The 23,602-nt window shown below is 40.8% G+C and overlaps 1 protein-coding gene and 1 long non-coding RNA gene across 5 annotated transcripts in view; one reads left to right on the top strand and one right to left on the bottom strand.

The window, feature by feature from the left end:
- The window catches only part of LOC106990528 (uncharacterized), an 84,102-nt gene extending 67,053 nt beyond the window's left edge, over positions 1 to 17,049 (bottom strand). For both annotated transcript variants that reach the window (XR_009601053.1, XR_001434841.4), the window contains exon 1: positions 16,996 to 17,049. This is a non-coding gene — a long non-coding RNA (uncharacterized LOC106990528). The remainder of the gene's footprint in view (positions 1 to 16,995) is intronic.
- A 113-nt stretch (positions 17,050 to 17,162) lies between these two features.
- UBA6 (ubiquitin like modifier activating enzyme 6) overlaps positions 17,163 to 23,602 on the top strand; it is a 95,972-nt gene continuing 89,532 nt past the window's right edge. For all 3 annotated transcript variants that reach the window (XM_042251465.1, XM_004009863.5, XM_060417149.1), the window contains exons 1-2: positions 17,163 to 17,262; positions 20,877 to 20,939. In XM_042251465.1, the coding sequence (XP_042107399.1) occupies positions 17,192 to 17,262; positions 20,877 to 20,939 (134 nt within the window). In that variant the 5' untranslated portion in view covers positions 17,163 to 17,191. The remainder of the gene's footprint in view (positions 17,263 to 20,876; positions 20,940 to 23,602) is intronic.

Below are 23,602 nucleotides of genomic sequence, written 5' to 3'. Positions count from 1 at the left end.
ACCCTCAGCACTTCCTCTCAAACTGGCTAGAACTGGAGCACATGACCACCCCAAAACTAATCACTACCAAAGGAGAAAAGGATTACCCTAAACACTTTAAGGATATGTTTTATCTTACAGAGAGCAGCACTCGGTTTCCTTGAACATTTAGTCACCTGATAATTTTTTAAAAATCAGTTCTCTTCCTGCCCCCCGCCCCTGGCCCCATCTCTCTCTTTTTTTCTTTTATCTTGTTTTGTGAGAACAAGAGGGGAATGTTTTGGGGATGAGAAGTCAGAAGTGCCAGCTACAATCACCAATTACCTTCTCAAAATCATAACTAGGTATACCACAAAGTTTAAATAGCACAAAATTCAAACACAAAGAATAAAGGCTAAATATGGTAATTACACGATAGCAATTAAACAATAAACGTAGCCTTAAGGGAACAGATTTTATTATTTTTCAAAATCAAAATCCAAGCGTGGTCCTAAGATAGTGGAGGAATAGGGCAGGGAGACCACTTTCTCCCCCACAAATTCACCAAACGATCATTTGAACACTGAGCAAATTCCATAAAACAACTTCCGAATGCTGGGGACCCAGCACCAGGCACCCAGAAAGCCAGCCTATTCTCTTCGAAAGGAGGTAGGGCAAAATATAAAAGATAAAAAGAGAGACAAAAGAGTTAGGGACAGACACTTGTCCTGGGGAGGGAGTCATGAAGGAGAAGTTTCCAAATACCAGGAAACCCTCTTACCAGTGGGTCTGTGGAAAGGTTTGGAATCTTGGAGGGCAATATAACTGGGAGGGGAAAAAAAAGAGAGAGAACCCACAGATTAGTTGCCTAGCTGCAACTCCCAGCAGAGAGGTAGCCCAGAGGCTTGCATCTGCCAGCAGCTAGCGGGGGCTGAACAGGGAGGTGCCGGCAGCATGCGTAGGGTAGGGACCCGGCCTGAAGGCCCTGAAGACAATCTGAGGGAGCTAACATGAGATAGCAATCCAAACTGCAGGATAGCCAAAGAAAAGGAGAGAGAGAACTTGCCCATGAAAAGCTCTAAGGCACAGCCTGGCCTGCTCACAAAACAGGATTGAGCGAATACTAGAGGAGAGCTAGCCGGCTGCGGACCAGCCCCTCCCCCCACTGGAGGCAGAGACACAGGCAGGCGACAGCCAGAGCCAGAAGGCAAGGGGCAATCATGGCCCCAGAGATAGGATCCTCTACCAAACTGTGAGCAAGTCCCCAGTTACTAACAAAGTCTTGCTGGGATCCTGGACGGCTGACATCCGCCATGAGGGTTGCAGTCAGAGATCAGCTCCCCAGAGGAGCCACATGGCACTTTTGAGACTGCGCTCTCGTGGCGCACCCAGGAAACCAAGAGACTGGGACCGGGGAGTTGATAAGATGCACCGCCCAGCTGAGAGAGTCCACTCACCGAGCACCTGGTTGCCTGAGCTGTTCAGACCTGAGAAGGGCACAAAACGCAGGCCCAACTGAGTCTGTCCCTTTGTGGAGTACCCGAGAACCTGAACCTGAGTGGCTTAGACCTGGGAAGTACATACAACCCAAGGCTCACTTTAGACAGTTCCCCTGCAGAGCAACCTGGAGCCTGAGCATTGTAGACCAGGAAAGCATATACTCCATGAGCAGGGGCAAACCTAGTGTGGCCCAGACACTGTGAGCACTCCCCACACACACCAGTGATATTTGTTTGCAGTGTTCCTTCCTCTCCACAGCACAACTGAATAAGTTAGCCTAAATAACCTAAATAACTTCACCCCCTTGTGTCAGGGCAGAAATTAGACGCTGAAGAGACTTGCAAAGAGAGGAAGCCAAAATAAACAAACAAGAGGGGACTGCTCTGGAGGTGACAGGTGCAACAGAAAAAACCCTGTAGTTAGCATTGACTACATTGGAAGGGGCCTATAAACCTTGAGAAGAAGTATAAGCTGGAAGAAGGAATTATTTGAAACTGAACTGACCTATTTGAAAAGACCCTGATGCTGGGAAAGATTGAGGGCAGGAGGAGAAGGGAATGACAGAGGATGAGATGGTTGGATGGCATCACCGACTCGATGGACATGGGTTTGGGTGGATTCCGGGAGTTGGTGATGGACAGGGAAACCTGGCGTGCTGCGGTTCATGGGGTTGCAAACAGTCGGGCACGACTGAGCGACTGAACTGAACTGAACTGAACTGACCCCACACTGCCCTCAACAGCTCCAGAGAAATTCCTAGATATATTTTACTATTATCATTTTTAAATTTTTTTTAATTTTTAAGTTCTTTATACTCCTTTAATTTTCATTTTTATAACCTAATACCTTGCCAAAAAAAGACCCCTTTTTAAAAGCAAATTTCATAGATATATATATCTATATTTTGTGTGATTTTGTTTAGTTTTTTTAATATTGTATTTTCAAGATTTTAACCTCTATTCTAGATTTTTAATCTTTGCTTTTTGGTTTTTGTTATCAGTTTTGCATCTTTAAGAATCCAATCTTCAGTACCCATTTTTACCTAGGAGTGTGATTACTGGCTTGATTGCTCTGTCTCCTTTTAGATCTGTCTTTTTCTCCCTCATGTCAACTCTATCTCCTCTGTCCCTCTTTTCTTCTCTGCCCAACTCTGTGAATCTTTTTGGGTGCACTGGGCACCCAAACCCATAGACACCTCAAAACTCACTACTGAATACTTTAGTGCAGTCCAGAGAGAGGAGATCCAGCATCACCCACCAGAACACCGACACAAGGTTCCCTAACCAGGAAACCATGACAAGCCACTCATCCAACCCCACTCACAGAGAGCAGGCTCCACAATAAAGAGGAACCACAAACTTCCAGCATACAGAAGGCCACCCCAAACACAGTAACCTAAATAAGATTAAAAGGCAGAGAAATATTAAGCTGGTAAAGGAACATTATTGGAGAAGGCAATGGCACCCCACTCCAGTACTCTTGCCTGGAGAAGCCCATGGACAAAGGAGCCTGGTGGCCTGCAGTCCATGGGGTCGCTAAGAGTCAGACACGACTGAGTGACTTCACTTTCACTTTTCACTTTCATGCATTGGAGAAGGAAATGGCAACCCACTCCAGTGTTCTTGCCTGGAGAATCCCAGGGACGGGGGAGCCTGGTGGGTTGCTGTCTATGGGGTCACACAGAGTCGGACACGACTGAAGTGACTTAGCAAAGTGACTTAGCAAAGGAACATGATAAGTGCCCACAAATCTAAACAAAAGAGGAGGAGATAGGGAGTCTACCTGAAAAAAGAATACAGAATAATGATAGTAAAAATGATCCAAAATCTTGAAAACAAAATGGAGTTACAGATAAATAGTCTGGAGACAAGAATTGAGAAGCTGCAAGAAATGTTTAACAAGGACCTAGAAGAAATAAAAAAGTCAATCAATAAATGAATAATGCAATAACTGAGATAAAAAACACTCTGGAGGGAACCAAAGCCTTTGACTGTATGGATCACAATAAACTGTGGAAAATTCTGAAAGAGATGGGAACACCAGACCACCTAACCTGCCTCTTGAGAAATCTGTATGCAGGAAGCAACAGTTAGAACTGGACATGGAACAACAGACTGGTTCCAAATAGGAAAAGGTGTACGTCAAGGCTGTATATTGTCACCCTGCTTATTTAGCTTATATGCAGAGTACATCATGAGAAACGCTGGGCTGGAAGAAACACAAGCTGGAATCAAGATTGCTGGGAGAAATATCAATAACCTCAGATATGCACGTGACACCACCCTTATGGCAGAAAGTGAAAAGGAGCTAAAAAAGCCTCTTGATGAAAGTGAAAGAGGAGAGTGAAAAAGTTGGCTTAAAGCTCAACATTCAGAAAACGAAGATCATGGCATCCGGTCCCATCACTTCATGGGAAATAGATGGGGAAACAGTGGAAACAGTGTCAGACTTTATTTTTTTGGGCTCCAAAATCACCGCAGATGGTGACTGCAGCCATGAAATTAAAAGACGCTTACTCCTTGGAAGAAAAGTTATGACCAACCTAGATAGCATATTCAAAAGCAGAGACATTACTTTGCCGACTATGGTCCGTCTAGTCAAGGCTATGGTTTTTCCTCTGGTCATGTATGGATGTGAGAATCGGACTGCGAAGAAGGCTGAGCACCAAAGAATTGATACTTTTTAACTGTGGTGTTGGAGAAGACTCTTGAGAGTCTCTTGGACTGCAAGGAGATCCAGCCAGTCCATTCTGAAGGAGATCAGCCCTGGGATTTCTTTTGGAGGGAATGATGCTGAAGCTGAAACTCCAGTACTTTGGCCACCTCATGCAAAGAGTTGACTCCTTGGAAAAGATTCTGATGCTGGGAAGGATTGGGGGCAGGAGGAGAAAGGGACGACCGAGGATGAGATGGCTGGATGGCATCACGGACTCGATGGACATGAGTCTGAATGAACTCCGGGAGATGGTGATGAACAGGGAGGCCTGGCATGCTGCGATTCATGGGGTTGCAAAGAGTCGGACACAACTGAGCGACTGAACTACACTGAACTGAACTGGAGGGAACCAACAGTAGAATAACTGAGGTAGAAGATAGGACAAGTGAGATGGAAGATAGAATGGTGGAAATAAAATGAAGTAGAGACAAAAAAAGAAAAAAGAATTAAAAGAAATGAAGACAACCTCAGAGACCTCTGGGACAATGTCAAACACCCCAACATTTGAATCATAGGAATTCCAGAAGAAGAAGACAAAAAGAAAGGCCATGAGTAAATACTCGAAGAGATAATAGTTGAAAACTTCCCTAAAATGAGGAAGGAAATAGCCTCCCAAGTCCAAGAAACCCAGAGAGTCCCAAACAGGATAAACCCAAGGTGAAACATCATAAGACACATATTAATCAAATTAATGAAGATCAAACACAAAGAAAAAATATGAAAAACAGCAGGGAAAAACAACAAACAACACACAAGGGATTCCCATAAGGATAACAGCTGATCTTTCATTAGAAACACTTCAAGCTAGAAGAGAATGGCTGCTGCTGCTGCTGCTGCTAAGTCACTTCAGTCGCGTCCGACTCTGTGCAACCCCATAGACGGAAGCCCACCAGGCTCCCCCGTCCCTGGGATTCTTCAGGCAAGAACACTGGAGTAGGTTGACATTTCCTTCTCCAATGCATGAAAGTGAAAAGTCAAAGTGAAATCGCTCAGTCGTGCCCGACTCTTAGTGACCCCATGGACTGCAGCCTACCAGGCTCCTCCATCCACGGGCTTTTCCAGGCAAGAGTACTGGAATGGGGTGCCATTGCCTTCTCCGAAGAGAATGGCAGGACATACTTAAAGTGATGAAAGAGAAAAACCACAACACAGATTACTGTACCCAGCAAGGATTTCATTCAAATATGAAGGAGAAATTAAAAGCTTTACAGACAAGCAAAAGCTCAGAGAATTCAGCACCACCAAACCAGCTCTTCAACAAATGCTAAAGGATCTTCTCTAGACAGGAAATACAGAAAAGGTTTATAAACTCGAACCCAAAACAACAAAGTAAATGGCAACAGGATCATGCTTATCAATATTTACCTTAAATGTAAATGGGTTGAATGCCCCAACCAAAAGACAAAGACTGGCTGAATGGATACAAAAACAAGACCCCCATATAGGCTGTCTACAAGAGACTCACCTCAAAACAAGGGACACATACAGACAGTAAGTGAAGGGCTGGAAAAAGACATTTCATGTAAATGGAGACCAAAAGAAAGCAGGAGTAGCAACACTCGTATCAGATAAAATAGACTTTGAAATAAAGGCAGTGAAAAGAGACAGAGAAGGACACTGCATAATGATCAAAGGATCAATCCAAGAAGATATAACAATTATAAATATATATCCACCCAACATAGAAGCACTGCAACATGTAAGGCAAATGCTAACAAATATGAAAGGGGAAATTAACAGTAACACAATAATAGTGGGAAACTTTAATACCCCACCCACACTTACGGATAGATCAACTAAACAGAAAATTAGCAAGGAAGCACAAACTTTAAATGATACAATGGACCAGTTACACCTAGTTGATATCTGTAGGACATTTCACCCCCAAAACAATTTCACCTTTTTCTCAAGTGCACACGGAATCTTCTCCAGGATAGATCACATCCTGGACCGTAAATCTAGCCTTGGTAAACTCAAAAAAACTGAAATCATTCCAAGCCTCTTTTCTGATCACAATGCGGTAAGATTAGATGTCAACTACAGAGGGGAAAAAAAACAAAACTATTAGAAATACAAACATATGGAGGCTAAAAAACATGCTTCTGAATAACCAACAAATCACTGAAGAAACCAAAGATGAAATCAAAATATGCATAGAAACGAATGAAAATGAAAACACAACAACCCCAAATCTATGGGTTTCAGTAAAAGCAGTGGTAAAGAGGAAGGTTCATAGCAATACAAGGTTACCTCAAGAAACAAGAGAAAAAATCAAATTAATAACCTTACTCTACACCTAAAGCAACTAGAGAAAGAAAAAATGAAGCTCTCCAGGGTTAGCAGAAGGAAAGAAATCATAAAAATCAGGGCAGAAATAAATGAAAAAGAAACAAAGGAGACCATAGTAACAATCAACAAAGCTAAAGCTGGTTCTTTGAAAACATACCACAAAATACACAAACCATTACCCAGACTTATCCAGGAAAAAAGGGAGAAGAATCAAATCAACAAAATTAGAAATGAAAATGGAGAAATCACAACAGACAACACAGAAATACAAAGGATGATAAGAGACTACTATCAGCAACTATATGCCAATAAAATGGACAACTTGGAAGAAATGGAAAAATTCTAAGAAAAATATAACTTTCCAAAACTGAACCAGGAAGAAATAGAAAATCTTAACAGACCCATCACAAGCACAGAAATCGAAACTGTAATCAGAAATCTTCCAGCAAACAAAAGCCCAGGACCTGATGCCTTCACAGCTGAATTCTACCAAAAATTTACAGAAGAGCTAACACCTATTCTACTCAAACTCTTCCAGAAAATTGCAGAGGAAGGTAAACTTCTAAACTCATTCTACAGGGCCACCATCATCCTAATACCAAAATCAGACAAAGATGCCACAAAAAAAGAAAACTACAGGCCAAAATCCTTAACATGCAGAAATCCTTAACAAAATTCTTAACATGCAAAAATCCTTCACAAAATTCTAGCAAACAGAACCCAACAACATACTAAAAAGATCATACATCATGACCAAGTGGGCTTTATCCCAGAGATGCAAGGATTCTTTAACATTCACCAATCAATCAATATGATACACCACATTAACAAATTGAAAGATAAAAACCATATGATTATCTCAATAGATGCTGAGAAAGCCTTTGAAAAAATTCAACATCGATTTATGATAAAAACCCTCCAGAAAGCAGGAATAGAAGGAACATACCTCAACATAATAACAGCCATACATGACAAACCCATAGCAAACATTATCCTCAATGGTGAAAAATTGAAAGTATTTCCCCTAAAGTCAGGAACAAGACAAGGATGCCCACTCTCACCACTACTATTCAACATAGTTTTGGAAGTTTTAGCCACAGCAATCAGAGAAGAAAAAGAAATAAAAGGAATCCACATTGGAAAAGAAGAAGTAAAACTCTCACTGTTTGCAGATGAAATGATCCTCTACATAGAAAACCCTAAGACTCCACCACAAAATTACTAGAGCTAATCAATGAATATAGTAAATTAACATACAGAAATCCTTTGCATTCCTATACACTAATAATGAGAGAACAGAAAGAGAAATTAAGGAAACAATTCCATTCACCATTGCAACGAAAAGAATAAAATACTTAAGAATAAATTTACCTAAAGAAAGAAAAGACCTATATATAGAAAACTATAAAACACTGATGAAAGAAATCAAAGATGATACAAATAGATGGAGAAATGTACCATGTTCATGGATCGGAAGAATCAACATAGTGAAAATGGGTATACTACCCAAAGCAATCTATAGGTTCAATGCAATCCCTATCAAGCTACCAATGGTATTTTTCAAAGAACTAGAACAAATAATTTCACAATTTGTTTGGAAATACAAACAACCTCAAATAGCCAAAGCAATCTTGAGAAAGAAGAATGGAACTGGAGGAATCAACTTGCCTGACTTCAGGCTCTACTACAAAGCTACAGTCATCAAGACAGTATGGTACTGGCACAAAGACAGAAATATAGATCAATGGAACAAAATAGAAACCCCAGAGATAAATCCACACACCTATGGACACCTTATCTTTGACAAAGGTGGCAAGATTATACAATGGAGAAAAGACAATCTCTTTAACAACCGGTGCTGGGAAAACTGGTCAACCACTTGTAAAAGAATGAAACTAGAACACTTTCTAACACCATACACAAAAATAAACTCAAAATGGATTAAAGCTCTAAACGTAAGACCAGAAACTATAAAACTTCTAGAGGAAAACATAGGCAAAACACTCTCCGACATAATCACAGCAGGATCCTCTATGACCCACCTCCTGGAGTAATGGAAATAAAAGCAAAAATAAACAAATGGGACCTAATTAAACTTAAAAACTTTTGCACAACAAAGGAAACTATAAGCAACATGAAAAGACAGCCTTCAGAATGGGGGGAAATAATAGCAAACAAAACAACTGACAAAGAATTAATCTCAAAAATATACAAGCAGCTTCTGCAGCTCAATTCCAGAAAAACAAATGACCCAATCAATAAATGGGTCAAAGAACTAAACAGACATTTCTCCAAAGAAGACATACCGATGGCTAACAAACACATGAAAAGATGTTCAACATCACTCATTGTCAGAGAAATGCAAATCAAAACCATAATGAGGTACCATTTCACGCCAGTCAGAATGACTGCTATCAAAAAGTCTACAAACAATAAACATTGGAGTGGGTACGGAGAAAAGGGAATTCTTTTACACTGTTGGTGCGAATGCAAACTAGTACAACCACTATGGAGAACTGTGTGGAGATTCCTTAAAAAACTGGAAATAGAACTGCCATACGACCCAGCAATCCCACTGCTGGGCATACACACTGAGCAAACCAGAATTGAAGACACGTGTACCCCAATGTTCATCACAGCACTGTTTACAATAGCCAGGACATGGAAGCAACCTAGATGTCCATCAGCAGACAAACGGATAAGAAAGCTGTGGTACGTATACATAATGGAATATTACTCAGCTATTAAAAAGAATGTATTTGAATCAGTTCTAATGAGGTGAATGAAACTGGAGCCTATTATACAGAGAAGTAAGTCAGAAAGAAAAACACCAATACAGTAGACTAACACATATATATGGACTTTAGAAAGATGGTAACAATGACCCTATATGTGAGACAGCAAAAGAAACACAGATGTAAAGAACAGACTTTTGGACTCTGTAGGAGAAGGCGAGGGTGGAATGGTTTGAGAAGATAGCACTGAAACATGTATATTATCATATGTGAACTAGATCACCAGTTCAGGATCAATGCATGAGACAGGGTGCTCAGGATTGGTGCACTGGGATGACCCTGAGGGATGGGATGGGGAAGGACGTGGAAGGGGGGGGGGGGTTCAGGATGGGGAACACATGTACACCCATGGCTGATTCATGTCAATGTACGGCAAAAACCACTACAATATTGTAAAGTAATTAGTCTCCAATTAAAATAAAAACAAAATAAACACTAAACAACGAAATAGGGAAAAAAAAAATCCAAGTGTCTACACTCTAGTGGCTGGAATCTTCATCTGATGCATAGAAGGTAGCTTCTACCTAATTACTGATTTTCTCTCATAACTAGTCCATTGAATAAGAAATTCACATGAGTTTTTAAAATTCTAACAATCATTTCAGATCAAGATAATAATTGTCAAGTAAATTAATAATTTTAAAATGTGGCAACCTGAAGTGGATTTCCTAGGAAACTAATGAAACTTTACTTCAAATCTCCTCGTTCATCCCCCTCATGAGCCCTGGAAAAGAAGTCTTCCTATGGTTATATGCTTTTATAGAATCACAAAAATAAGATATAATTGTAATGAGCTAAGACCTCTTTTCACTTTTACTTCCCCTCTATCACATTCCTTTATCAGATGAGGTGGTGGTGGAATGACCATGGATAGCTTTGGGATACAGCCAAGGTGAACCTGTTGTTCAGTTGCTAAGTCCTGTCCCACTCTCATGCCAGGCTCCTCTGTCCTCCACTATCAAAGGGAGCTTGGTGGTAGGCAAATCTATTTCTTGCCTATCCCCTTCATCCAGAATTGCCCAACATTTGGAACTAAATATGAAATCTTACCAGCAGAGGGATGAGGATTCATGGGAGTAATCCGTCATTGTTGTTGCTATTTAATATTATCTTAATTGGTAATAAAGAATCTTTAGAGTATGTTTATCCTAAAACCATCAAATTTCACTATTAAAGATAGATCTCTCTCTTCCTGTCTTATTGGAGATGATAACCTAGACTCAGTATGTATTTCCACACCTTTGCTTCCTATCTTTATCATTAAAGCATTAAATCATCTAGCATTAAAGCTTCCCTAACTGCACTGGTGAGGGTTATTGTACAGATTAGAAAAGAGCTGCTGGGAGCTCTACTTGCTGGAATATAAAATCCAGCCTCCACCCAAAGCCCAGTGAAAAGAGGAATGTGAGAGATGACTCCTTCAATACCTTCTTCAGTGAGATTAGTGTTGTTAAGTATGTCCCCACATGAATGTTTCTAGACCTACAATGGATTGTAAGTGATGAAGGTATCTCTAGAATGACACCATGGGCAAAGAAGATGTTGCAAATACCTATGCCCCTAGGCACTACACCACTGAAAAGAAAATCAATGAGCTAGTGTTGGACAGGGTTCAGAAGCTAGCTGACCAAAGTGTAGGTTCAGGCTTTCTTGGATTTCTGCTGATTGTTTGTAATGCCAGTTTCTATTTCACATTTCTGCTGATAGTTGATTATAGGAACAGAGTTCATTTACCCAACTTAGTTTTTCTTAGCTGTCACTAAAGTCTTCATCTACTATACAGCATTATGATTCTGCTTTTATATGAGCTAATGGAACTATTTACATTTGTGTTGAAACCCTGAAAACAAGCAACCAATATGCAATAAGCTTTAACCATATTTCAACAGGATTCTATTCTCCATCAACACTTCCCTCAAATTTTATGATGCCATTCATATCTATACGACAGACTTCCAACCAACTTCTTCTCTGTTTCCATACCTACTCCCTCTGTCCACATATATTCCAGTTACCTTTGCTTTTAAAAAAAAGCCCAATTACAAACATTTTCTGTTCTAGTGCTTGTTATGAGTTAACCAACCCTGTGACCCTTCCAATGGTAAACATAAGGCATGTCTAAGGAAAGGTAGGATCCAGAGCACAAAATGACATCAGACCCAAGAGGAATGGGACTGCAAATAAACCAAGCAATAGAAACAAAAGACTAATGCAAAGATAAGTACAGCTCAGAATTCAATAAGGAAAGCTGTACTGAAAAAAGGTTTAGAGGTAGCCCACAGAATGAGTTAGAGGAAGCGACTGAGCAATGCAAGGCACTTTCAAACCAAAGGCCTAGGTCTAGCAGAAGAGATATCACCAGGGAACTTTTTAGAAAAGTGAATGCTCAGCCCCTCAACCAAGCATAGCGAAGCAGAAATGCTACAATCTGCTTTAACCTGCAGGCCAGGAGATCCTGCTGTGTGCTGAAGGTTGATGCCCCCAAGCTACAGGTTTTGTTGTTGTTGCTCAGTCACTATGTCTGTCAGACTCTTTACAACCTCATGGACTGCAACATGCCAGCCTCCTCTGTCCTTCACTATCTCCCGACCTTTGTTCACATTCAGGTTCATTGAACTGGTGATGCTATCTAACCACCTCATCCTCTGCCACACTTTTCCCCTCCTGCCCTCAATCTTTTCCAGAGGGCCTTTTCTAAAGAGTCTGCCACAGTATTGGAGCTTCAGCTTAAGCATCAGTCCTTCCAATGAATACTCTGGGTTGATTTCCATTATGAGTGACTGGTTTGATCTCATTGCAGTCCAAGGGACTCTCAAGTCTTCCCCAGAACCTCAATTCGAAAGCATTAGTTCTTCAGTGCTCAGTCTTCTGAGCAACATCACACATCTGTACAAAAACTACTGGAAAAAACCATAGCTTTGGCTATACAAACCAGCTAGAGGTGCTGGTTGTCAAACTAAAGACTAGAAAACAAGCCACCCATGGGAAGGGAGATGATCTGAATATTGTTTCAGTCAAGACAAAGAGGTGAAATTCAGTAGTTTGTGTCTATGGTGAATAGTGACTGGTTGAATTTGGATCTCTGGAATAGGGCGCTGAACAGCTTCCCTCATAAAGGGATTGAAGCATCTTTATCACGAATTAGGGCATATTCTAATGCATTTACAGCATATTGCCTAGAAAGCCACAAAAATACAAAGTCACACTTAGGGATTTTCAGATTTATTATCTGTTTTCCACCAATATTAGAAGAAGGTTAAACTTAGGAGCATGATTTATTATATTTTATCTCTATTTACTGAAAAAGTGGGTTAAAATTCGAGATCAGAAAATTAAGATTATGGCATTTGGTCCCATCACTTCATGGCAAATAGAGAATCAATAGAAACAGTGACAGACTTTATTTTGGGGGGCTCCAAAATCACTGCACATGGTGACTGCAGCCATAAAATTAAAAGACGTTTGCTCCTTAGAACGAAAGCTATGATCAACCTAGACAGCATATTAAAAAGCAGAGATATTACTTTGCCAACAAAGGTCTGTCTAGTCAAAGCTATAGTTTTTCCAGTAGTCATGTAAGGATGTGAGAAGTGGCCTATAAAGAAAGCTGAGCACTGAAGAATTGATGCTTTTGAACTGTGGCGTTGGAGAAGACTCTCGAGAGTCCCTTGGACTGTAAGGAGATCCAATCAGACAATCCTTAAAGAAATCAGTCCTGAATATCCATTGGAAGGACTGATGCTGAAGCTGAAACTCCAATACTTTGGCCACCTGATGGGAAGAGCTGACTCACTGGAAAAGACCCCGATGCTGGAAAAGACTGAAGGCAGGAGGAGAAGGGGACGGCAGAGGATGAGATGGTTGGAGAGCATCACCGACTTGATGGATGAGTTTGAGTAAGCTCCTGGAGTTGGTGTTGGACAGGAAAGCCTAGTGTGCTGCAGTCCGTGGGGTTGCAAAGAGTCAGACATGACTGAGCGACTGAACTGATCTCTAGTCACTGATGCATAAGTCGATAAATGAAATAATAAAGTGTCTTGGAAATTTTTATTTCAATTGTTAATCTACAGTGATTTGTCTTTGTACTGTTGTATGGGCAACTAAAAATATATATATTTCAGGAAAATGTTACATGCATATATCCCAATCCATAGACCACTTAAGAGGATAATTATTCACATTTTGGAAAGGTTTATTTCCTTCACAAAAGAATTCCCTCGAGTTCTTTCAAATGGCCAGCTTGAAGAAAATTCAAATGTTACTGCAGCAGCTTTGGACAGTGAAGTCTGCTCCAAAACTCAATAGGTTGGCTGCTTTCCAACCATGTTCATGCAGGCCTGACCTCAGGACTCAGTACTTCCTAGTCTTTATGACAGTCATGGAACAGATGTTCCAATTTGGGGCATCTGGGTGTAATATATTAGAGAAATACACAACAAGGGATGAAACTAGTCATGGCTCTGTATCTATAATGATGTGAATTTATCCAAAACATTTAAGCTCTTCATCTTTTTAAGTCATCCTCTGTAAAGCAATGGCATTGTATATTTAGGTGACAGCTCAGTATCGTTTCCGAGCTAATAGTCAATAATTTAGGAGTATGAAGTGGACTGCTACTGCTGCTACTGCTAAGTCACTTCAGTCATGTCCGACTCTGTGCGACCCCATAGACGGCAGCCCACCAAGGCTCCCCTGTCCCTGGGATTCTCCAGGCAAGAACACTGGAGTGGGTTGCCATTTCCTTCTCCAATGCGTGAAAGTAAAAAGTGAAAGTGAAGTCGCTCAGTCGTGTCTGACTCCTAGTGACCCCATGGACTGCAGCCTACCAGGCTCCTCCATCCATGGGATTTTCCAGGCAAGAGTACTGCAGTGGGTTGCCATTGCCTTCTCTGATGAAGTGGAAAATACATGTAAATAGCCTCTATAATTATAAAACATAATACAGATGTTATTATCTTTATAATTTATGATATAAAGTATTTCAGAAATCTAATTTGCACATAAAATTTCATGAAGATATTCATTAAAATGTACACTTACATGATGAGCAAGACAGGGCAATTCTAAATGTATCATATCCTGGATTGGACACATACCAAAAAGAGGACATTAGTGAAAAACTGGTGAAATCCAAATAAAGTATGTAGCTAGTTAATAGTATTGTACCAATATTAATTTCTCAGCCTTGACAAATGGACCACAGTTATGTAAGATGTTATCATTAGAAGAAACTGAGTGAAGCATACACAGAAATTGTTTTACCTTTGCGAATTTTCTGTAAATCTAAAATTATCCCAAATAAAGATTTTAAAACAAAGCTATTGTACTACGCCCTATTCAGTTCAGTTCAGTCGCTCAGTCACGTCTGCCTCTTTGCGACCCCATGAATCACAGCACGCCAGGCCTCCCTGTCCATCACCAACTCCCGGAGTTCACTCAAACTCATGTCCAAAGAGTCGGTGATGGCATCCAGCCATCTTATCCTTTGTTGTCCCCTTCTCCTCCTGCCCCAATCCCTCCCAGCATCAGTCTTTTCCAATGAGTCAACTCTTCACATGAGGTGGCCAAAGTACTGGAGTTTCAGCTTTAGTATCAGTCCTTCCAAAGAACACCCAGGACTGATCTCCTTTAGAATGGACTGGTTGGATCTCCTTGCAGTCCAAGGGACTCTCAAGAGTCTTCTCCAACACCACAGTTTAAAAGCATCATTCTTAGGCGCTCAGCTTTCTTCACAGTCCAACTCTCACATCCATACATGACCACTGGAAAAACCATAGCCTTGACTAGACAGACCTTTGCTGGGAAAGTAATGTCTCTGCTTTTGAATATGCTATCTAGGTTGGTCATAACTTTCCTTCCAAGGAGTAAGCGTCTTTTAATTTCATGGCTGCAGTCACCATCTGCAGTGATTTTGTAGCCCCCCAAAATAAAGTCTGACACTGTTTCCACTGTTTCCCCATCTATTGGGAAACAGTGAAGTGATGGTGTTAGAGGAAGCACACTGATTGAAACCACCCACCCTGGCCAGGCACCATAGTAACTATTTGCATAAGTTGTTTTATGACAGGAGATCTTGATAAGGAATACAGAACTAAGAAGCCACCGCCAACGGGAAGAGTCCGGGAAAGGTTGAAAGGAGACACCGCATATCCATCCACTTCCCAGAATCCCTCTCGCTAACATCCGTCTTGGCTGAGTGATGCGTGCACCACCAGGAAAGCCACCTGGAAACTAATCCCATCACCATAAAACCCAACATTGCGAAACACATGGCAGAGCAGTGCTCCTGGGTTCCCTTACTGTACTGCTCTCCACCTGGGTGCCCTTTCCCAATAAAATCTCTGGCTTTGTCAGCACATGTGTCTCCTCGGACAATTCACTTCCACGTGTTAGACAAGAGCCTAGTTTTGGGCCCTGGAAGGGGTCCTCCTTCCTGCAACAAATGAGTGTTAGACAAGAGCCCAGTTTCAGGCCCTGGAAGGTGTCCTCCTTCCTACAACAATGGGACCAGATGCCATGATCTTAGTTTTCTGAATATTGAGCTTTAAGCCAACTTTTTCACTCTCCTCTTTGATTTTCATCAAGAGGCTTTTTAGTATTCAAACATACAAACATACACAATACATATAAACACATGTGCAACACAGGGACAACAGAAATGATGGAAATTATAGAAATCAGCCACCATACTTTTCAGCACTCCACTAAAGCAAGAAAGGAGCGTTCTAGTCCTGGAAGAGTTTTCCTGAAACCTGAGAGAAAGAAACATGAGCCTGAACTAAGAAAAGTAAACATCTGCTTTGCCATTCATCAGGCATAAAGACAGATAAAGCCAGCTGTAAAGTTAACAGAAAATACTATTTCTCCCAATAACATGCTGTAAAGCATCACCAAAAGAATCCACTTCAAGTAACTGCTACTTTTTTCACTCACAAAGAACTCTTTTCTCTAAAATCATAGATTGTCAAACAAACCAAAAAAAAAAAAAAAACCCTTGCTCTTTGAAATCTTTCATTAAAACTGAAATATCCCATTCTTGGCTAGATGACCTAAGTTATGTGAAACAGCCTCTAACTCCAGAACTTCAGAAAAGGAGTTTGTAGACATATTCCCCGTCTACTTTCACTCTGTAGCTTCAAAAAAAAAAAAAATTAGTTGAGAGATTCTTAGACGTATATTTTGGTACTTAATCTGACAAGTCACTTAAATTGATTGTAAATTTGTCCCTCACTCACAAACTAAGGGCCACCTGGATGACATATGCCATTCATCGTTCAAGAAAATCACGTGATTCTACCAAATCTGTGACAGTGCTTGACACGTAATAGACATCCAAAATTAGATGTTACACGTATAACGTCTTAAAATGGAATTCCAGACTGGAAATCCGGAGCTACTTATTACTAGCGTTTCGGTTTTTTCTATTTTCAATAAAATGAAGCGTTTCTTCTTGCCGTAAAACTCTTAAGGATTTTCCTATGCAATCTTACTTCGCTAGCCATTGAAATCCTGTGTTTGGCTTGCGATGAGTTTTGGTTCAGCTTAAATCCGTCAGAACCAAGTCGCTACAGTGCCACTTCAGGGTTCACTGATGGGTCAGACGGTAACGCTCTGACAGAGAGACAGAGAGACAGACAGACAGACAGACACACACACACACTCCCCGTTCCCAATTCCCACAGCCCCACCACACACTGACACACACACACATCCGTACACCCCTGCGCACTTCAACTACCTGCGGCAAAATCCACTCCCGGACCACACCCAAACCGGAAGCCAGGACGGCCCTGGGGTTGACGGGAAGGCGCCGCCTGGCTGTTGGCTTGTCAGGCCTGCCCCCTCCTGTGACGTCATTACCCGCCCCTTGACCTCGCGGTCCCGCCCTCTTCCCTGCCTCCCACTAGGCAGCTGCGGCTGCGTCTCTGGAGGCGATGGAGGAATCCCAGCCGGAGGCAGCACGTCCGGGGGAAGAGGCATCTTGCTCCTCCTGGAGGACCAGCCGGTGAGAAAAAGAATGTGGGCGCGAAGTGAGGCATTGCGGGCAGGACCAGGGGTCCGACTTTCTGCATCTCCCACTCGGGCGAGCAGGGAGCGCGCGAGAGGCCGCGGGGCAGGGCAGAGCCGGCCTTGGGCGGCGAGAGTAGCGCGCAGGGTAGGTGTGGCGGCGTGGGCTCCGGCCTGTGCGACTCCCGGCTTTGCTGAGGAGGAAATCCACTGGTCGCCCCTTTCGTCGCTTTCTCGGTTCTGGTTGGGGTCTGCCATCCTTCTTCCTTCCAGTCACCGGACGTAGGAGGGAGGGAGGGAGGGGCTTTCGGTGCGAGCTTCCCTGCCCCGGTGCCGGACACCTTCCTTCCTTTCGATAAAATGAAAGCTGAGCTCCATGGTGCACGATCCTATGCTGAGATTCTCCTTTCAAAACTGTTACCAGAGGGAACTCGGTAATAATGAATCAGTGGTAGTCAGAACACCCTGAGGCCTGTTGATTGCCCTTTAAAACAAGAGAGAGAAAAAAAGAAACGCAGGGGAAAAAACCACGAGTTACCCATTCTTATTTCGCAGTTGGTGTTGAGGTTCACATCTTTTTCATTCCTGCAGAAATAGAGGGGAAACGTTTGTGTAGTTCCTGTTTGTCATTTCATAATTAATAAAGCGGATAGTTACATTCTGCCCACTACCAGAATATGATGTGCCGAAGATAGAGGTGGTGGATATTTGATTTTGAGCTAATATGAATGTTCACAAGCCTATAGCTTTTTCACCAACCTTAGACTGAAAGGGTGCTTTGATACCATGGTATTGCCTGCCATTGCCAGCACTGCTAGACTTACGTGGGGGATATTATGCAATATAAATAAAACCTCCTCTTATTTAAAGCATTTTCGTTTGCCATTTAAGACCTTATCAGAAGAATGATATTTGAAAGATTCCAGTAAGGCAGCACTTTCTGAAAAGTGGGTGTCAGTCATAATCATTAAGTGACAGAACTAGTTAGAATGTAGCTCTTCTCATTTTTACTTAAGAGCTTTACCATCTTAGACTGTTGCTCTCCATTCAAGGAAGACAGCTAGAGAGAGTGTACTAACTGTAAGAAAGTTGTAACAAGACTTTTTCTTGAGTTTTGTATTTTGTTAGAGTGCCAGGGTATGTTGTGTATGTGTTTTTATTAGTTAGCTGGAAGGTGATATCACAATGATAAGAGAAATAATAACATTTTTGATGATATATTTTCAAATTCTTTACCTATATATCAATATACCAGGCCTAGAAAATTGGATCTTGAAACTGAATTTTGTGTTATCATGTTGTTTTTAGAATCCTGAAACTGATATATAGAACTTCCCCAAACCTAGAATGAATTACACTTTTGCCAAGATGGTATTGATTTTAGCTCAGTCCTGGCAGTTCCCTCTGCTCATGAACCATCTATGTTTCCCAATTATCATTTTTCTTTCTATGCCACACTGTGAAAAAATTGAAATGAGCTGCAGTGATGGATATCTCACTCTGTATCTTGTCATACTAGTATGTTTCAGTTCAGTTCAGTTGCTCAGTCACATTCGACTCTTTGCGACCCTATGGACTGCAGCATGCCAGGCTTTCCTGTCCATCACCAACTCCTGGAGCTTGCTCAAACTAATGTCCGTTGAGTCGGTAATACCATCCAACCATCTCATCCTCTGTCATCCCCTTCTCCTCCTGCCTTCACTCTTTCCCAGCATCAGGGTCTTTTCTAATGAGTTGGCTCTTCACATCAGGTGGCCAAAGTATTGGAGCTTTAGCTTCAGCATCAGTCCTTCCAATGAATATTCAGGGTTGATTTCCTTTTGGATTGACTGGTTTGATCTCTTTGTAGTCCAAGAGACTCCCAAGAGACTTTTCCAACATCACAGTTTTTTAATTTTTAAAATTCATTTAACAGATTTTTTTTAGTGCTATCTTCATGCCCTCTATGAGAGGTCTCTGTGTGTGTGTGTGTGTGTGTGTGTGTGTGTGTGTGTGTGTGTGTGTGTGTTCAGTCGTCTCCAACTGAACCCATGGACTGTAGCCTGCCAGTCCATGAAATTGTCCAGGCAAGAATACTGTAGTGGGTTGCCATTTCCTACTCCAAGAGATCTTCCAGACCCAGGGATGGAACCTGTGTCTCCTTAATTGGCAGGTGGATTCTTTACCACTGAGCCAGCTTGGAAACCCCCACTGTGAGAGGTAGTAGACAATATAGTGTGGTTGTAAGGAACTAGACTGATTAGTTTCAGGGCTTGCCATTTACCTGCTCCATGACCTTGGGCAGGTTATTTAAGTTAATCTCTGTCAACCTCAGGTTTTTCCCTCTGTTCAGTGGGTATAGTAATAGTGTCTATCTCATAAAGTTGTTGAAAGGGTTAACTGAGTTAGTAAACACTTAAAACACTGTGACACAATGTTTGTTCTTGTTATTAAATGCCAAGTACTGTTTTAGAGATTTGAAATATAGTAGTAAATTCTTAATGGAGCACACATTCTATGGGGAAAGGCAGCTGATAAATAGTTAAGGATATGTGATTTGGAAAAAATAGGGCAGTGAGCCACCTGAGCAGAAGGAGACCATTTAGTTGATAGTGTTGCCAAACTTGGGTCCACTCACTGAATGTGCAGCAAAGCCAATCTACTGACACCAGGTTGTAGTGAAGAAAGTACAGTTTATTGTAGTATTTAGCAAAGAAAACCGGCAGCTCATGCTCCAAAGACAAAAACTCCTCCATTGGCTTTCAGGGAAGAGTTTTTAAAGACAGTCTGAATGAAAGGGTTATAGGGTATGTGATCCATGCTCAGTTCTCTAATTGCTTGATGGTGAGATAACAGGGTAATGTTTTTGGAACCTTGGTCATCAACCTTCTGGTTCCAACTGATCTGAGGTCTGCTTGCTGCTGGTCAGTTAACTTCTTCCGCTTGGTGGGGATGTTAGCATCTGCAAGACAACTAAAGTCCTTGACTTTGTTTTACGGCTAAACTATTATTATTTTGTCTTGCTTGACTGCTGGAGTGGATAGCTGTTCCCTTCTCCGGTGTATCTTCCCAACCAGGGATCGAACCCAGGTTTCCCTCATTGTCGGAGGATTCTTTACCATCTGAGCCACTGGAGAAGCCCAAGAATACTGGAGTGGGTATCCTATCCCTTCCCCAGGGGATTTTCCTGACCCAGGAATCGAGCTGGGGTCTCCTGCATTGCAGGTAGATTCTTTATCAGCTGAGCTACCAGGGAATCCCTAGATATCATCATTATATGTTAAATTCTGGGTATGTATATTTTAGAAGGTTTATGGGCCACTCAGTATTGCTAAAATATAAATCCATCAGAATATATATTATAGCAATGATATTTATAGCAATTACAGCAATGATAAAGTAACACCTGAGAATAAAACAACTATGGGCTCTAATTTACACATAGAGCAAGCAGTGAATGAATTTAATTTTGACCAATTTTTAAAATCTAAATAAAGTGGTAATAAAACATATGTCTGGTTTATAAAATCTGTTTTAGTACCTGGTGAATCTGATTTCATGTATAGTTGAATTTTACATTACAAAATATGAATATTAAATAGCTATACTTGCCCTTATGTTTTCTTTTTTCAGTGCAAATACAAATTTCTCCAGCATGCCAACAGAATCTGTGGAGATTGATGATGCATTATACAGGTAAGAACCTTATGGAAGCAAATGTTTTTCCCATTTGTTGTTCTCCTGTAATGGAGTATAGATAGTCTGTTGAAGACACCATTAGGTCTTTGCAGAATTTTGTAAAATGTATTTTAAGAGTTCGCTCAAGTAAAAATTAGGGTTTCTTTCTTTCTTTTACTATAGTCTGAAAGCTTGAATAATATTTAAATCTTGGTTGCTTTAGGTTTGGTTTATGTGACGAAGAATGATTTTGCTCTCTGTTACCAAATATACCTCTTATTTCTGGATAGGAGTACATATTTAATTTCCTGATATTGCAGGAGTGAGTCTCATGAAAGAATTCATTTCACTTTAGTGATACAGTAGCATCTAGAGAATATGTTTACTTCAGTGTAAGCTCATTAACAACAATCCATGTTTGCACTGCATAGACAGTGGAGAAGTGATTGAAGAGCTGTGGTTTGAATGGAATTTAGTGGGACTTTTTTTTACCATATTTTTTCGTGAAATCAGGATACCTTTTTCAAAATTAAAGAGAACGTAAAAATACATAAGGCTTCCCTGGTGGCTCAGATGGTAAAGCGTCTGCCTATAATGTGGGAGACCTGGGTTCAATCCCTGAGTCAGTAAAATCCCCTGGAGAAGGAAATGGCAACCCACTCCAGTACTCTTGCCCAGAAAATTCCATGGATGGTGGAGCCTGGTAGGCTACAGTCCATGGGGTCACAAAGAGTTGGAAACTACATGACTGAGCAGCTTCACTTCACTTAAAAACATATAAATTGCTGTCATTTCTAGTAAATTTCTTAAATACTTGGAGATGTTTGCATAGAAGATAGTATAATCTCCATTTAAAAGTGTTTGGATTTTTCTCTATATGTAATCATGAAGAAAGATTTTATGTAGGTAGAATTTGGAACAATAGGCTTTTTATGTATTTTGGATTTCTTTTTATATTTTATTACATGGGATGCATAGTCAATTTTGAGCAGCTTAGGAGGAGCTGATATGTTGATTTCAAGTCCTATTTTGTCCTATACCCTTGGAAGAAGAGAGAAAGGCTAACTTGATTTTGCTTATGTGAAAACTGTTTACCATATGATCTCCTAGCTATGATTATATTGGGTTGACCAAAAGGTTCGTTCTTTTTTTTTGTAAGAAGGCTCTAGTAGCGCTTAGTTGTCTTTAAGTTCATTCAAAACAGTTTTATTAGGTGATATTATGACAGCTGTCTTGTCAGTGTGTGTTTTGAAAAAACTTATCAAAATTGGTAAATTTTTGTATAGTCATTTCAGTATTGAAGATGGAAGAAAGCGTTTTTGGTGTATTATACTTTATTAGTTCAAGAAAGGTAAAAATGCAACTGAAATGCAAAAAAAAAAAAACCAGATTTGGTACATTATGCAGAAGGTGCTGTGACTGAACATGTCAGAAGTGATTTGCAAAGCTTTGTGCTGGAGATTTCTTGTTGGATGATGTTACACAGTCTGGTAGACCAGATGAAGTTGATAGCAGTCAAATCAAGACATTAATTGAAAACAATCAACATTATATCACACAGGAGATAGGTGACATACTCAAAATACCCAAATCAAGTTTAAAAAATCATTTGTACACCAGTCAGAATGTCTGTGATCCAAAAATCTGCAAGCAATAAATGCTGGAGAGGGTGTGGAGAAAAGGGAACCCTCCTACACTGTTGGTGGGAATGCAAACTAGTACAGCCACTATGGAGAACAGTGTGGAGATTCCTTAAAAAATTACAAATAGAACTACCTTATGACCCAGCAATCCCGCTGCTGGGCATACACACCGAGGAAACCAGAATTGAAAGAGACACGTGTACCCCAATGTTCATCGCAGCACTGTTTATAATAGCCAGGACATGGAAACAACCTAGATGTCCATCAGCAGATGAATGGATAAGAAAGCTGTGGTACATATACACAATGGAGTATTACTCAGCCGTTAAAAAGAATTCATTTGAATCAGTTCTGATGAGATGGATGAAACTGGAGCCGATTATACAGAGTGAAGTAAGCCAGAAAGAAAAACACCAATACAGTATACTAACACATATATATGGAATTTAGGAAGATGGCAATGACGACCCTGTATGCAAGACAGGAAAAAAGACACAGATGTGTATAACGGACTTTTGGACTCAGAGAGAGAGGGAGAGGGTGGGATGATTTGGGAGAATGGCATTCTAACATGTATACTATCATGTAAGAATTGAATCGCCAGTCTATGCCTGACGCAGGATACAGCATGCTTGGGGCTGGTGCATGGGGATGACCCAGAGAGATGTTATGGGGAGGGAGGTGGGAGGGGGGTTCATATTTGGGAACGCATGTAAGAATTAAAGATTTTAAAATTAAAAAAATAAAAAACAAAAAAAAAATCATTTGTACCAGCTTGATTATGTTAATTGCATTGATGTTTGGGTTCCACATAAGTTAAGGGGAGAGAAAAAAACCTTGATTACATTTCTGCATGCAAATCTGTAGTGAAAACTTTCTATTTTTAAAACAAATTGTGATGAGTTGTGAAAAGTAGATACTGTACAGTAATGTGGAATGAAAGAGATTATGGGGCAAGTGAAATGAACTACCGCCAATCACACCAAAGGCCATTCTTCATCCAGAGAAGGTGATGTTGTGTATGTGATAATGTTGGAA

Source organism: Ovis aries, chromosome 6 (assembly GCF_016772045.2).
Source record: "Ovis aries strain OAR_USU_Benz2616 breed Rambouillet chromosome 6, ARS-UI_Ramb_v3.0, whole genome shotgun sequence".
NCBI classification, from domain to species: Eukaryota; Metazoa; Chordata; class Mammalia; order Artiodactyla; family Bovidae; genus Ovis; species Ovis aries.
The sequence above is the reverse complement of the archived record's forward strand: the minus strand, read 5'-3'. Positions and strand labels throughout refer to the sequence as shown.